Here is a 15,447-nt window from a genome sequence, read left to right on the forward strand (position 1 = left end):
AGATAGGCTGGCAGGGTCAGGGGGAAGAATCGGCACTCTATCTGTTGCCTAGCTTTCAAGTCCAAGCTTTATGGATTCTGAATTGATGGATCTTCATTTGTTTGGGGTCTTAAAACTCTGGATTGTTGAAAACTGTGGACCAGGGCTTTGTGTAGTCTCTCAAGGATGCTCCTCCTCACCCCACTTCCCGGGGCTCATCCCTGAATCCATGGAGGCACTCAGGTGTTAGACTGAAAGGAATTGTGTTCTCATGAGAATTATTTCAAGTAGAAGCTGGTTATATTTAAGAAAACTAAGTCAGACTAATACAGACAAAAGTGTTGGGATAGCATTTAAATTTTTTTTTGTTCCTCAAAACAGCCTGGTACTGGCACAAGAGCAAAATGGAGTCAAGACAGTCTCTTCCATAAATGGTGTAGGGAAAATCCGACAGATACATGCAAAAGAATGAAACTACACCACCAACTTACACCACACACAAAAATACACTCAAAATGGATAAAAGACTTAAATGTAAGGTGGGAAACCACAAAAATCTTAGAAGAATCTATATGCAGCAAAATGTCAGACATATCTTATAGCAATGTTTACCAACACATCTAGGGCAATGGAAACTAAGGAGAAAATGAACAAATGGGACTACATCAGAATAAAAAGCTTCTTTATAGCCAAAGAAACCATCAACAAAACAACAAGAAAGCCCACTGCAGCAGGGAACATACTTGCCAATGTTACATGTGATAAAGATTTAAACTCCAAAATTTATAGGGAACTCATAACTTATCAAAAGGAAGATAAACAATTCAATAAAAAAATGGGCAAAGGACCTAAATAGACACTTCTTCTAAGTGGATGTACAGAAGGCCAAGAGGCATATAAAAACATGCTCAGAGTCACTAATTATCCAAGAGATGCAAATCAAAACGACAATGAAGTACAGCTCACACCTACCAGAATGGCTATTATCAACAAATCAACAAATGACAAGTGCTGGAGAGGATGCAGAGAAAAAGGAACCCTTGTGCACTGCTGGTGGGCAAAGTGGTGAAGTCTCTGTGGAAACAGTATGAAGTTTCCTCAAAAAATTAAAAACAAAACTCTGTTTTGACCCAGTAATCCCACTTCTAGGGATATATCCCAAGAAAACAGAAACACCAATCAGAAAGGATATATGCACCCCTATGTTCATAGCAGCACAATTTACAATAGCTAAGATATGGAAACAGCCTAAGTGCCCATCAGCACATGAATGGATTAAAAAACCATGGCAGCCGAAACTGGTTTGGCTCAGTGGATAGAGCGTTGGTCTGTGGACTGAAAGGTCCCAGGTTTGGTTCCGGTCAAGACCACACCCTACCTGGTGGGCCTGACAAGGGGCCTCAAGGTGCACCCCCAGTGCCAGGTCAGGGGAACTCCTCCTGCTTTTTACATTTTTCCCCCAATTGCTGTTCAAACTGGATACTGTCTGCTGCAGATGCTCGGGGTCAGTGGGGTGCATGCACAGTTCTTCTGGTATGTGACTCCCTGTGAGTTTCCAGAGCCCTCTGGCATGCCTGGGCTGAGGCGCCTGAGGCAGGGTTCTGCCCTAGGAACCTCTGACTCTCAATTTCAGTTCGGCCCTGGCACCTGGGCAGGAAGGAGTGTGTGGCCCCTCTGGCTTACACTCACAGTGCTGGGTCCTCAAGCACTGGGTCCTGGAGCCCAGGTGGGGAGGCAGGGCGTGGGAGGTCTCTCTTCACCTCACCATTTAAACTCAAGTGTTTTGGCATTTCCACACTTATTTTTCCACGTGTTTTTTAATTGTAATTTTTTTATTTTATTGATTTTTTACAGAGAGGAAAGGAGAGAGATAGAGAGTTAGAAACATCGATGAGAGAGAGTCATCCATCAGCTGCCTCTTGCATACCCCCCACTGGGGATATGCCTGCAACTAAGGTACATGCCCTTGACTGGAATCAAACCCGGGACCCTTCAGTTCGCAGGCCGACGCTCTATTTATTGAGCCAAACCGGTTTTGGCCCATGTGTTTTTTTTATTTATTTATTGAATATTTTATTTATTTATTTATTTATTTTTTTTGTTTTAACATGTTTTTATTTTTTTATTATTTTTTTAAATAAGTTTTTATTGTTCATATTATTACAAATGTTCCTTCCCCTCCCTCCCCCCACCATTGCTCTCCTCCACAAGGTTCCCACCCAACCCTCTGCCCTTTCCCCTCTCCCCATTGTCCTCATCCATAGGTGCACAGTTTATGTTCAGTCTCTTCCCTCGCCCCCCTCTCCCCTTTTCCCCAAGAATCGTCAGTTCACTCCCCTTCCATACCTCTGATTCTATTATATTCAATAGTTAATATTGTTCATCAGATTTTTTTAATTTCCTTGATTTTTAGATTCACTTGTTGATAGTTACGTATTTGTTGTTCATAATTTTTATCTTTATTTACTTTCTCTTCTAAAAGAACCCCCTTCAGCAATTCATATAATTCTGGTTTGGCGGTGATGAACTCCTTTAGCTTTTTTTTTTATTAGTGAAGCTCTTTATCTGGCCTTCGATTCTGAGTGATAGCTTTGCTGGGTAGATTATTTTTGGCTGTAGGTTCTTGCTATTCATCACCTTGAATATTTCTTGCCATTCCCTTCTGGCCTGCATGGTTTCTGTTGAGAAGTCAGCTGACAATCGTATAGGTGCTCCTTTATAGATTACTACCTTCTTTGCTCTTGCTTCTTTTAATATTCTCTCTTTGTCTTTTGCTCTTGGAATTTTAATACTGATGTGTCTCGGTGTGGTCCTCTTTGGATTCCTTTTGTTTGGAGTTCTGTGTGCTTCCTGGACTTGTAAGTCTAATTTTTTAACCAGGTGGGGGAAGTTTTCTGTCACTATTTCTTTCAGTATGTTTTCGATATCTTGCTCTCTCTCTTCTTCTGGGACCCCTATAATTCTGATGTTGGTTCGCTTGAAGTTGTCCCAGAGGTTTCTTACATTATCTTCAATTTTCTGGATTCTCTTGCCTTCTAGCTTCTGTGGAGGAGTGTCTTCTGGCTCTTTATGTTCCAAATCTTTGACTTGATTCTTGTGATCTTCCCTTCTGTTTTTAGGACTCTGTAAAATATTTTTTATTTCAGACAATGTATTCTTTATTTCTTGTTGATCCCTTATCATTTCTCGATGACTCCTTATTAATTCTAGTTGATCTCTTTTCATATCCTCATAGGCCTTATCCATCTTTTCTAGGAAATTCTTGAAAAACCTTATAAGCATAGATTTGAACTCTATATCCAGATGCTTTTTGTCCTCCATTTCTTTCCTTTGTGATCTATTTTGTTGTCGCATTTCGCAGTTACAGATGGGACAGAGTTGCAGGGTGGAGCCTGCAGCTTTGGCTTCCGTCAGCCCCGCCCTATGCGGGTCCTTCAGTGCTCGCTGCAGGCGCCACTGAGAGAAAGGTGTCCTCGATTTTCGCCTGCTGCCAAACAGTCTATGCTCTCCCCCAATGAGCCCGGTATTGGGGTTCAGTTCAGTTGGAAGTGGAGTTGGAGGTGGCGTTCAGAGCAGTCTGGAGCCCCAGTCTCCTTCCTGTCAGGGCAATCCCGCGGCACAGCCGACCGTCCCTTCTCTGTGTGCAGTGTGCGCGCCGCTGCCGGGACCTCCTTTCGCCACTTCCCCGGGGTTCCGCCTTACAGCCCGGCTCCCTATGGCTGAGCCTGGGTCCCCGGGGTCTGGCCCAGAACCGGGGTTCAGAGCAGTCGGGGGCCCAGCACAGTCGGAGTTTTATCTCTTCTCCGGCTCCATCCTCTCCGAGCGCGCCGCGTGTCTCTGTACCTTGGCTTTTCCAGCTCCTCCGCACCTCCTTCTGGTTTTCTCCTTGCTTCTCGCTGTAGAATTTCCAGTCAGTCAACCTTCCTGTAGTTCTGGGCAATGTCCGTTTTATATTTTAGTTGTATTTTATTGAAATTGTTGTGTGCCGCTGCGGCTAGGTGTTCACCTGGGCGCAGCCATCTTGGATCTCTGGCCCATGTGTTTTTTAATAGCAGAAGTCATACTACATATATTTTTTCCCTCTGATACTATCATAAATTGTATCCTCATGTTACAACATAGTTTTCTGGTTCTATTTAATGACTTTCTGTTTTCATTGGATGGTGGTATAATTTAGAAAGCAGCTTGCCAATTGTCAGATATTTTGGTTTATCCCTCTGCCTTTTTATTCTTTAATTATAAATAAGGCTATGATTTGTGAAGTGAGCTATCCTGTATGTATACTTGTGGCTTGAGGATAAGTCCCAAAAGAAATCACATGGTCCAAAGATATAAACAATCTCTGCTTTTTGAGGAATAGTTAATATAGTACCGATTCATTTTAATTTCTCCCATTTATTGCACACTGCCACTTTTTATTTAGTTATTTTACTAATCCCTTTTCTGTCATATTATAGTTTCCTCCTCTACTTGAAGAAGCATATGATTTGATTGGATCAACATGTCCCTTCTTAACACATTGCGAACGGATCACGAGAATTCTCGCTTCATGTTACACAGTGTTTTACAAAGTATCATACTTTAAAAAGATATTAGGTTGTAGGAACATGTAATAAATAATTTCAAGTTGCAATGAGTATTTACTTTTAAAGCATGCCTTTAACATGCTTTAACATTTATGTAAAACACTAAATTTGTGCACATTAAAGGGATTAATTAGAGGAAATAATTTAAAATTGCTATTTACCCTTTCTCTATAATAGAAGTGTCAGAGATGAAAGAAAATAAGTAAATTGTATATGAAAATCTTCCCCCTGTCAGAGTCTGGGGTGCACCATGGGACCTAGAGTCAAATCCCGCCCACCCACATGCACCTCAAAATAATGTGAGACCCAGACCCGGTCACCCCTTCGCCCCCAATTGGGCTAGATCCAGACCCGAACAGTCCCACCCTTGTCAAGCCCTGCTGGGCAGGAGGCATAGCTTCAGATCCCCTGGCCAGGCACCAGGACGGGGGTCATGGCCTGAGGTCCCCCAGCCCAGACCTGGGTAGGGGGTGTGCCTTGAGGTCCTCCATCAAGCCCTGCTGGGTGGGGGGGCATGGCCTGAGTTCCCCCGTCCTAGCACTGGGGGTGCACCTTGAGGTCCCCTGTCAAGCCCCGCCAGGCAGTGGGTGCGGTCTGAGGTCCCCTGGCCTGGTGCCCAGGTCAGGGGCGTGGCCTGAAGTCTCCTGCCTGAGGTTCCCTAGCCCAGCACCAAGACGGGAAGCACACCCTGAGGTCTATCGTCAAGCCCCACTGGGCGGGGGTGTGGCCTGAGGCCCCCTGGCCTGGCACTGGGGCTGGGGGTGCGGTCTGAGGTCCCCTGTCAAGCCCCACAAGGGTGGGGAGGGCGTAGCCTCAGGTCCCTGCTGATTGCTCGTTAAGGCTCCTTATGGGAACTTGGCCTCAGCTGTGGGTACAGCCATCTTTATGACGGAGTGATGGTCAATTAGCATATTCCCTCTTTATTAGATAGGATTTTTTTTATACTCGTTCAATAGAAACTTATCTGGCCATAAAACTACTGGTGTGCAATGTGTTAGCAATGTATGTTTCTTAATAGGGGCATGGTTTTGGACAGTTCTATTCAGTAAACATTAATTAAGGCCCTACTAGGTACCAGAGAGTAGCAACGAGATGATGCCTAGGATTAGCTCTAACCTCAAGGCTTTCTCAGGTTGGGGAAGGTGGAATGGGGGATGTTTGTTATTTGCTCTCCTTTTTCAGGCATCTGGAAGCATGTGGCCCCTGGGAGATGTTCAGCATTAGGGAGTGACCAAATACGGGCTGAGTGTGTATAAAACTTAGGACCACTCATTCATGGTGAAGGTTTCTGTCTGATGTAACCCTCTGTTCAGTAACTTGAAGTGCTTGCTCGTGGCCCAGAATTATTTCTCAAAGTTATCCATGGTGAAATTTGGCTGTTGTACCCCACTGATTAATGCACATTTGCTGACCACAGGTTGTAGACATGGTAACCCTCTCTGTAAGTGTCTTTATTTTTTTTTTAATTTTTATTTTAAAAAATATATATTTTATTGATTTTTTTACAGATAGGAAGGGAGAGAGATAGAGAGCTAGAAACGTCGATGAGAGAGAAACATCGACCAGCTGCCTCTTGCACACCCCCTACTGGGGATGTGCCCACAACCAACGTACATGCCCTTGACCGGAATCGAACCTGGGACCTTTCAGTCCACAGACTGACGCTCTGCCACTGAGCCAAACCAGTTTTGGCTGTAAGTGTCTTTAATCAAGGAGGCAGCCCAGTAGCCCAGAGACTGCAGTCTGAATGAGATGGGATAGGTGCTAAGAAAGGATGGATGATTCTAGTTGGAATTAAGGCACACTCTTCAGGCCATTGCTTAACTTCTCTGGATTTTGTTCTCATCAATGCTTAAAGGAAGTGTTTGGGCTGAGCTCTTTGTGTCTTTCAGGCATGTGGTATTTGATTGTTGTGACTGGCTCTGCATTATTGAGTGCTGAACCCCAAATAAGATATTCTGAAATTAGAGGGATATGTAGGATCATGTTTTCACTTATTTTTAAAAGTCTGTTTTTGATTTCAGAGAGGAAGGGAGAGGGAGAGAGATAGAAACATCAGTGATGAGAGAGAATCATTGATTGGCTGCCTCCTGTAAGTCCCCCACTGGGGATTGAGCCTGCAACCCAGGCATGTGCCCTTGTCCGGAATCGAACGGTGGAGCCTTCAGCTCACAGGCCAATGCTCTATCCACTGAGCCAAACCAATTAGGGTTGCACTTACTTTTTAGTTGGACTTAATATTTTAAAAGTGTGCATTTATAATGTCATCATGAGCTATAACTTAGTTACTTAGTGAACTTTAAAACATTGGTTAAAAATTAAAATTGTATTTATTGATATTCATGAATGTCATGAACTTAAATATTGACCTTTTCTTCTTCTTTCCCTTACAGCTGTTTGGGGCAACTACGTTAATATGAGGTAATTGATTTTAATAATTTGGGTTTTGTGGACACATTTCAGTTGTTACATATACAGCATTGATATCATGGCTTAATTGGATTTAATTTTAAAAATGAAGTCGAGTATTTTGCTGTTCACACATCCGTGCTGTGTCTTGTCCTCTGTGGGTTTTCTCGAGTAATGCAGCTGGTCCCTGGCCTCAGGGATCAGGCCGCGTGGATGCTGAGACTATCTGTCCTTCCCAGGAATCTTCTGGCCTCACTGGGCATTATTTGTGTTGCTAACTTGGACAGGAAGGACACTTATAAAGGTGAAATCCTTGTGTTAATTTTAAAAAAGTCGTCAAAATATAATAAGTGTTCATTATAAAAACAAATTTGGTGCAGTTAGTACAGAGTTAGTACAGTTTTATTTAAAAAAAAAATCACTCCATATTGTTTTTCTTGGTAGTACAACTAAATAAAGAAAGCTATCATGACGTGGTGATTGAACTGGGTTTGGAAGTTTAATGCTGCTGTTGCCCCCACCAGGCTTTTCATATTGGGTTGCTTTTGCAAGGCGGGTCCTTGTTGAGCTAATTCCTACCACCAGGACTTGTGTGTTTCCGGACAAAGCCTTCTGTGTGTGGGGTGTTCCGCTCCCATTTAAAGGAGTTCTGTTTATTTCCTTGGAAAAACTCCATTTGGTATTAAATCCCCAGGAAAGCCCAGCAGTCAGGCTTGTGCTACTGTGGAGGCACACCTCCTGCTTTAAAATCCCTTGTTGGGTATAATGTGAAAGTGAGATTATTTTATTTAATAGAAACAATGCTAAGGCAGTAGTGAGTGTGTGAGATGGATTTAGATTTACTCTCCTGGTTGATTTATTTTTCTCTACTGCACCACCTCAGGAGGGAATTAGCACATCCTATCTAATAAAAGAATAATATGAAAATTGACTATTAATCCAACACACAAGATAGCCTCCACAAGATGGCCAGCAGGGGAGGGCATTTGTGGGCGATCAGGCCAGCAGGGGAGGGCTGTTAGAAGGACCAGGCCTGTAAGGGAGGGTAGTTAGAGGGAATCAGGCCAGCAGGGGAGGGCAGTTGAGAGCGACCAGGCCTGCAGGGGATGCCAGTTAGGGATGACCAGGCCAGCAGGGGAGGGCAGTTAGGGGTGACCGGACTTGTAGGGGAGAGCATTTGAGGGGGACCAGGCCTATAGGGAAGGGCATTTGGGTGGGGAGGGGGCAGGCCTGCAGGGAAGTGTAGTTGGTGACAATTAAGTTGGCAGGGGAGGGCTGTTAGGGACAACTAGGCTGGCAAGGGAGGACAGTAAGGAGTGACCGGACCATCAGGGTAGGGTAGTTGGGGGCAACCAGGCCTGCAGAGGAGGACAGTTGGGGGTGACCAGGCCAGCAGGGGAGGGCAGTTAGGGACAATTGGGGTGGCAGGGGAGCAGTTAGGCATCAGTCAGGCTGGCAGGGGAGTGTTTTAGGGGGTGATCAGGCTGGCATGCAGAAGTGGTTAGGGGCAGGCAGGAAAGCAAGCAGTTGGGAGCCAGCAGTCCTAGATTGTGAGAGGGATGTCCAGCTGCCTAAACGGGCTGTCAGACATCCCTTGAGGGGTCCCATATTGGAGAGGGTGCAGACTGGGCTAATAGACACCCCCTCTCCATGTGCATGAACTTCATGCACCGGTCATGTGTGTGTGTGTGTGTGTGTGTGTGTGTGTGTGTGTATGCCTAAGAGCCCAATCGATAAGTTGACCGGTTGCTATGATGCACACTGATTACCGGGGGCAGATGCTCAATGCAGGAGATGCTCCCTGGTGGTCAGTGTGCTCTCATAGCCAACCTCCCTCAGTCCCTCCCCCTGCTGGCCAATCTCCTGTGGTCCCTCCCCATGGCCAGCCGTGCACCCCCCCCCCCCCCCCCCCCCGGTTGCTGGCCAGGCTGAGGGACTCCACTGGGCCTCTAGTGTACTGATATTTGGGAAGGAGAGAGAGATGGTCTCAGACTTTGGTTTATTTTGTGTACATTTGTTCAGAAATAACTCTTGAAGACATAAAGCCTTTCAATTGATCTCAGTTTTGTAGTTTTTTACTCAACAGGTCTATCCAGGAAAATGGTGAAATGAAACTTGAAAGGAAGATTGAAGAGGTTAGTAGTCTCTTCCATATTTTGCTTCTACTTTTTCCTATATATGTATCTACTTCAGTTCCTTTGCTTGTGCTGGTTTATGGTTGCAACTTGATGCTGATCTATGATTTTGAGACTATTTATCAAAAAAATGATCCCTGCCCAGCTGGAGTTACTCATTTGGTTGAGTGTCATCCTGTACACTGAAAGGTTGCTGGTTCGATTCCTAGTCTCAGGGCATGTACCTAGGTTGTGGGTTCAATCCTCAGGCATGTACAGAAAGCAACTGAAAGTTTCCCTCTCACATGGTTGTTTCTCTCTCCTCCTGCCCTCTACCCTCTCTAAGCATGTCCTTGAGTGAAGATTAAAAAAAAAAAAAAAATCCCTTATTTAATAGGAGACTTAATAATACTCGTTATACTGAAGATATATCTTTGTGTCAGTTTTTGTGCATTTTACAAAGGCATGCTCCATTAAAACACATCCTATCTTAAAGGCAAAATGAGTTTAAATCTTTATGTGACTTCTTGGTGAGCCTTTCCAGAAATCCCTAGAGAAGGGGAAGTGATTACATGAATCGGCTCACCTGAGCAGATGCTGAAAGGAAAAAGGTCCGCCTGAGATGCTAGGTCTCTGGGAACACAAGAGTGTTTGTAGGAGCAGACAGGGAAATCACAGACTCCCTCACTGAAAGCTAGTTAGTTCCTGTAGTTGATAATATACCTTATATTGTAAAGTAATTGCTTATGTTTTAGTCAAATAAAAGTAGGTATGAATAACTATTACAACATGGGCCTGGGAGGGATGAGGAGTTCCTGTTTTCATTTGAAGCCAGATGCTGAATTCCTGGGGAAGCCCTTGGATTGCCCTTGTTGCTCTGTCCACGCTCAAGGTGTTAGCACAGATAGGGATTGACTTATGGCCTGTGATTTCTGAGTTAGAGCCTATGCCTGGGGATAACATGCAGAAACAAGATGATACGCTTTTGTGGGCAGCAACTAGGGGATTTTTTTGTTCCCGGAAAGACACCAGTGGTATTGAGCTGCCACTTTTTATGAGCTGGAACCGCCTTTAATATTGTTCACAGTAAGATAGGAAAGTAAAAAGGTTAATTTCCTCAGAGACTTATGCATCTGTGGAGTAAGGGTTCCAGTGTGCAGTTTATCATCTCAATTCTAGAATTGTGATTGAAGTGGTATAACTTAATTTCCAACTGGAAGTGAATTGTAGGAGGAATTAAATCTTTTTTTGCATTATGTTATATTATCTGGAACATCAGAACGAGGTGAAAGTGGTGAAGCACTGTTTTTGCTGATATTGCTTATTTTTATTTTAGATTGTTGAACCACTTCGAGAGAAAATAAGAGATTTGGAAAAAAGGTATGTATACTTTTTGTTCTGCATTTAGGAAAATGCATATATCTTTATGAATTGATTTTTAGAAGGTCAATATCATATATATGTTTATCTCAACCGAGTAATTAATTTTGTAGTATCAAAAATGTGAGGCACTGTCAAAACAAGAACCTTTTCATGACATGGTAAATTTTTACTCTAAAATTTGGATGCAGTGTTTTCTAAACTTTTTTTATTTTGTCATTAAGAACTATTCCTTTTATTTTAAATAATTTTAATGTTTTAATTACATGTACATTATTATATTAGTTTCAGATGTACACCCCAGTGATTAGGCATTATAACTTACTAAGTGATCATCCCAATAAATGTTACATCCCAATAAATAACACAAAGTTAGAATATTATTGACTGTATTCCTTATGCTGTAGTTTATATCCCCATGACGAGTCTGTAACAACCAATTTGTACTTCTTAATCTCTTCACTTTTTTCACCCATACCCCCAACTTCCCTCACATCTGGCAACCATCAAATAATTCTCTGTAGCACTGGCTAGTTTTTCTCAGGGGTTAGAGTGTCAGTTTGCAGACAGAAGAGTCACTGGTTCGATTCCGGGTCAAGGGTACATCATTTAATTGCAAGGTCCCCAATCCCTGAAGGTGTGTGTGGTATAGGCAGGCAATTGATGTATCTCTCTCACATTAGTGTTTCTCTTACTCTCTCTCCTACTCCTCCCTTTCTCCCACTCTCTCTGGGAATAAGTGGAAAAAATACACTTGGGTAAAGATTAAAAAATATATCTATATATATCCTATATAATAAAAGAGTAATATGCAAATTGACCACACCTTCACTAACTCACAAGCCACGTCCACCAGCCAATCAGGAGCAAATATGCAAGTAAAACCAACCAAGATGGCTGTGGCCACAGAGAGCAGGAGGGAGGCTTGGGTTTCCCTGGCAGTGGAGGAAGCCAAGCTTTCCGCCTGCCCTTGCTGGTCTAGGCCTCTGCTCAAGGCTACAAAATTTCAAAAATATAAATAAATCCAAACAGAAATGGCAGCAGCCATGGAGCTGAAAAGAGCAGGAGTCTAGGGTTGCCCTCGGTGATGGAGGAAGCCAAACTTTCTGTACACCCTAGCTGGTCCAGGCCTCCACTTAAGGCTACAAAGTTTCAATTATAGGAGATACATAAATCCCAACAGAAATGGCTGCAGCCACGGAGCAAGCAGAAAGCTTGCCTCTGCTCAAGTCTACAAAGTTTCAATTGTAGAAGATAAATAAACCCCAGATACCAGGGCCTCTGTTTGGGTTACCAGGGGGCTTGGCGGCCTGCAAACCACCACAGGCCCCCTCACTCAGGCTGCCCTACATCCCAAGGGAACCCCCAACCTGATCCAGAACATCTTTCAGGGTAAACCAGCTGGCCCCCACCCATGCACCAGGCCTCTATCCTATCTAATAAAAGAGTAATATGCAGAATGACCATCACTTCAACACACAAGATGGCTGCCCCCATGTGGACACAAGATGGCTGCTACAAGTTGGCCAGCAGGTGAGGGAAGTTGGGAGAGACCAGACCTGCAAGGGAGGGCAGTTGGGGGCAATCAAGCCTGCAGGGGAGGGCAGTTAGGTGTGACCACGCCTGCAGGGGAGGACAGTTGGGGCAAACAGGCTGTCAGGGGAGCAGTTAGGCATCAATCAGGCTAGCAGGAGAGTGGTTAGGGGTGATCAGGCTGGTGGGCAGAAGCGGTTAGGGGCAGTTAGAAAGGTAGGCAGGCGAGCCGTTGGGAGCCAGCAGTCCTGTATTGTGAGAGGGATATCCCACCAGGATCGGGCCTAAACAGGCAGTTGGACATCTCTCCAGGGGTCCCAGATTGGAGAGGATGCAGGCTGGGCTGAGGGATCCCCCTCCCCTGTGCATGAATTTTATGCACCGGGCCTCTAGTATATATTTCTCTGTATCAGTGAATCTGTTTCCATTTTGTTTGTTTGCTTACTTTAGATTCAGTTGTTGATAGATATGTGTTAATTGCCATTTTATTCACATATTTTTGCTTAATTTCTTCTCCCTCCTCCTCCTCCTCCTCCTCCTCCTCCTCCTCCACCTTCTCCTCCTCCACCTCCTCCTCCTTCTCCTTTTCCTTCTCCTCCTCCTCCTCCTTTTCCTTCTCCTCCTCCTCCTCTTTCTCTTTTTTCTCCTTTATCTCTTCATCCCTTTCTCTCTTCCTCCTTTCCTTTCTCCCATCCCTTCCTCCCTATCTCCCTTCCTTCCTTCCTTCCTTCCTTCCTTCCTTCCTTCCTTCCTTCCTTCCTTCCTTCCTTCAATATTTCATATAATCTGGTTGTATGGTGATGAACTCTTTTACCTTTTCCTTGTCCGGGAAGCTCTTTATATGTCCATTGATTCTAAATGATAGCTTAGAGTGATCTTGGTTGTAGGTCCTTGCTTTTCATCACTTGGAGTGTTTCTAGCCACTCCCTCTGGCCTGTAAGGTTTCTCTTGAGAAATCAGCTGACAGTCTTTTGGGAACTCCCTATAGGTAACTAACTGCTTTTCTCTTCCTGCTCTTAAGATTCTTTGTCTTTATTCTTTGGCATTTTCATTATGATGTGTCTTGGTGTGGGCCTCTTTGGGTTCATTTTGTTTGGAACTCTCTGTGCTTCCTGGTCTTGTATGCCTGTTTCTTTCACCAACTTAAGGAAGTTTTCTTTCAGTATTTTTACAGATAGGCTTTGAATTTCTTGTTCTCTTCTCCTTCTGGCACACCATGATGCAAATGTTGGTATACTTGAAGTTGACTCAGAAGCTCTTAAAATATCTTCATTTTTATTCTTTTTTCTTTTTACTGTTCTGATTTTTTTGGCTTTCTTATATTCCAAATCACTGATTTGTTTCATGGTTTTATTTATTGTCCTGTTGATTTCCCTGTAAATTATTCTTCATTTTAGTTAGTGTGTGCTGCATTTTTGTCTGTTTTTTTTTTTTTTTTTTTTTTTTTTTTTTGGTGCTATTGAAGTTTTCACTATGTTAATGAACATACTTATAAATAGTGTTTTGAACTCTGCATGTAGTAAATTGCTTGTCTCCATGTTTATTTATTTATTTTTTCTGGAGCTTGTTCTGTTCTTCCATTGGGGCATGTTTTTTGTCTCCTCTCTTTGGAAGCCTCCCTGTGTTTTTTTCCTATGTATTAGGTAGAGCTGCAATATTTCCCGGACTTGGTAGAGTGGCTTAATATCAATATTCTGTAGGGCCCAGTGACACAGGCTAGCTGATCACCTTCCCCTCTGGGCTCTCAAGGTATGTTCCCCGTGGGCCTAGATTGCTGTTGGCATGCCAATGGGAGGCATTTATCCCTGAGCTGATCAGCTGCAAGGATTGGCTGCATCCACCCACCTCCCAATGTTGGACCACAGTGGAGTATAACTGTGGAGAATCAGCTTACCCCCTAGAACAGGACTTATTGTAGTGTGGCTTTGGTGCCCACTGAGAATACCTCTTGAGTGTGTTGTATGTGGAGGTGTTTGGGTTGGGTGATGCTTCACTGTGGTCTGAAGCTGTCCATTGGGTGCACTGGCTTTGAGGCCTCCCAGGAGGTGCAGGACAAGATCAGCCACTCCCTGTGTTTGCCCAGGGCCACTGGCATGAGCTATAAAGCAATCGGTAAATGGCTGCTACTTGTGCTAGATTTGGAGGTGTGGGCTGTGAGCTAAGACTGGTTGCTGCTACTGCTTGGCCTGGGCATCTTAGCAAGAGATGCACACTAAGGCCAGATGATGCTTGTTTGAGAGATTTTAGGAAAGTCTGATGCATTAGCCAAGACAGGCCATTCATATGGGAATGGACCAACAAGTTGGGTGGGGCAGGGTCTCAGGGACTCTCCAGGGTGGGATAAGTAGTGTGATCCAGGTTGATATAGGCTGTATTATCAAGCCAGCCTGCCAGATTTTGGGGCTTCTCAAAAAGGAACAATGGCTCCTGGTAGCACTTCTGTCCAGGAGAAAGCTGCCCCTCTAGCTCTTGCTCTGATGGCAGACAATTCAGTTCCTCCCCATATGTTTCTGGTGCCTTTCAAGCTGCTGCCCCAGTGTTGAAGCTCAGAAGGTGGGAGTTGTGCACAGGCCCTTTAAGAGGAACTTCCTGGGACTCCAGTAATTTCTGTCTCCCTCAGCTGCAATCCATGCTGGTTTTATAGCCAGAAGATATGAGGACTTCTTTTCCTGGCATTGGAACCCTGGGCTGGGGCTTGGTTTGGGGCTGGGACCCCTTGCAATTTAGGGTCAACCTTTGGAAATGAGATATTCCTCTCAATTTTTAATCACTACATGTGAGTGTGGGAACAGTCTGTTCCACATCTATGACCTTCCTACCAGTCTCAGGTGGCTTCTTCTTTAATCCATAATTATAAGACTTCTATTCAGCCAAATTTCAGGCAGTTGTAAATGATTGTTTTTCTATAGTTTAGTTGTCAAGAATTATTTCTTTAAAGAAAAATTTTAATTGATTATTTTATAGAGAAGAAGGAAGAGAGAGAAGGTGAGAGAGACATTGATTTGTTTCACTTTTGTATACATTCACTGGTTGATTCCTCTTATCGGGGATATAACCCACAACGCTGGTGCATTGGGATGACTCTCCAACCAACTGAGCCACATGGCAGGGCTGTCAAGAACTATTTCTGATGAAAGCTATGGATTTTTCTCCAGGGCTGGAAATTATTTGTGTGTGGATATATTTAAATTTATATTTTCAGAGGTCTTCTGAGGCCAACCAATGATCCTATGTTATAAATTCTTTTTCTAATAGTTTCTATGAGTTGGATTTTTATTTATTTTAATTTTTATTGACTTCAGAGAGGAAGGAAGAGGAAGAGAGAGAGATAGAAACATCCTTGATGAGAGAAAAATCATTGATCAGCTGCCTTCTGCATGCCCCACACTGGGGATTGAGCCTGCAACTCAGATATGAGCCCTGACCAGGAATCGAAAGGTGACCTC

General features: G+C 43.8%; 1 protein-coding gene across 7 annotated transcripts in view; it reads left to right on the plus strand.

The window, feature by feature from the left end:
• The window catches only part of UXS1 (UDP-glucuronate decarboxylase 1), a 103,816-nt gene that overhangs the window by 22,373 nt on the left and 65,996 nt on the right, over positions 1-15,447 (plus strand). For 4 of the 7 annotated variants that reach the window (XM_036453982.2, XM_045587268.1, XM_045587269.1 and 1 more), the window contains 3 exons: positions 6,959-6,986; positions 9,061-9,109; positions 10,425-10,468. In XM_036453982.2, the coding sequence (XP_036309875.1) occupies positions 6,959-6,986; positions 9,061-9,109; positions 10,425-10,468 (121 nt within the window). Of the gene's footprint in view, positions 1-4,436; positions 4,569-6,958; positions 6,987-9,045; positions 9,110-10,424; positions 10,469-15,447 lie in introns of those variants that run through there. The other 3 variants (XM_036453981.2, XM_045587266.1, XM_045587267.1) reach the window with 2 other exon arrangements.

The sequence above is a fragment of the Pipistrellus kuhlii genome, unplaced genomic scaffold (genome assembly GCF_014108245.1).
Source record: "Pipistrellus kuhlii isolate mPipKuh1 unplaced genomic scaffold, mPipKuh1.p scaffold_m20_p_27, whole genome shotgun sequence".
NCBI lineage: Eukaryota > Metazoa > Chordata > Mammalia > Chiroptera > Vespertilionidae > Pipistrellus > Pipistrellus kuhlii.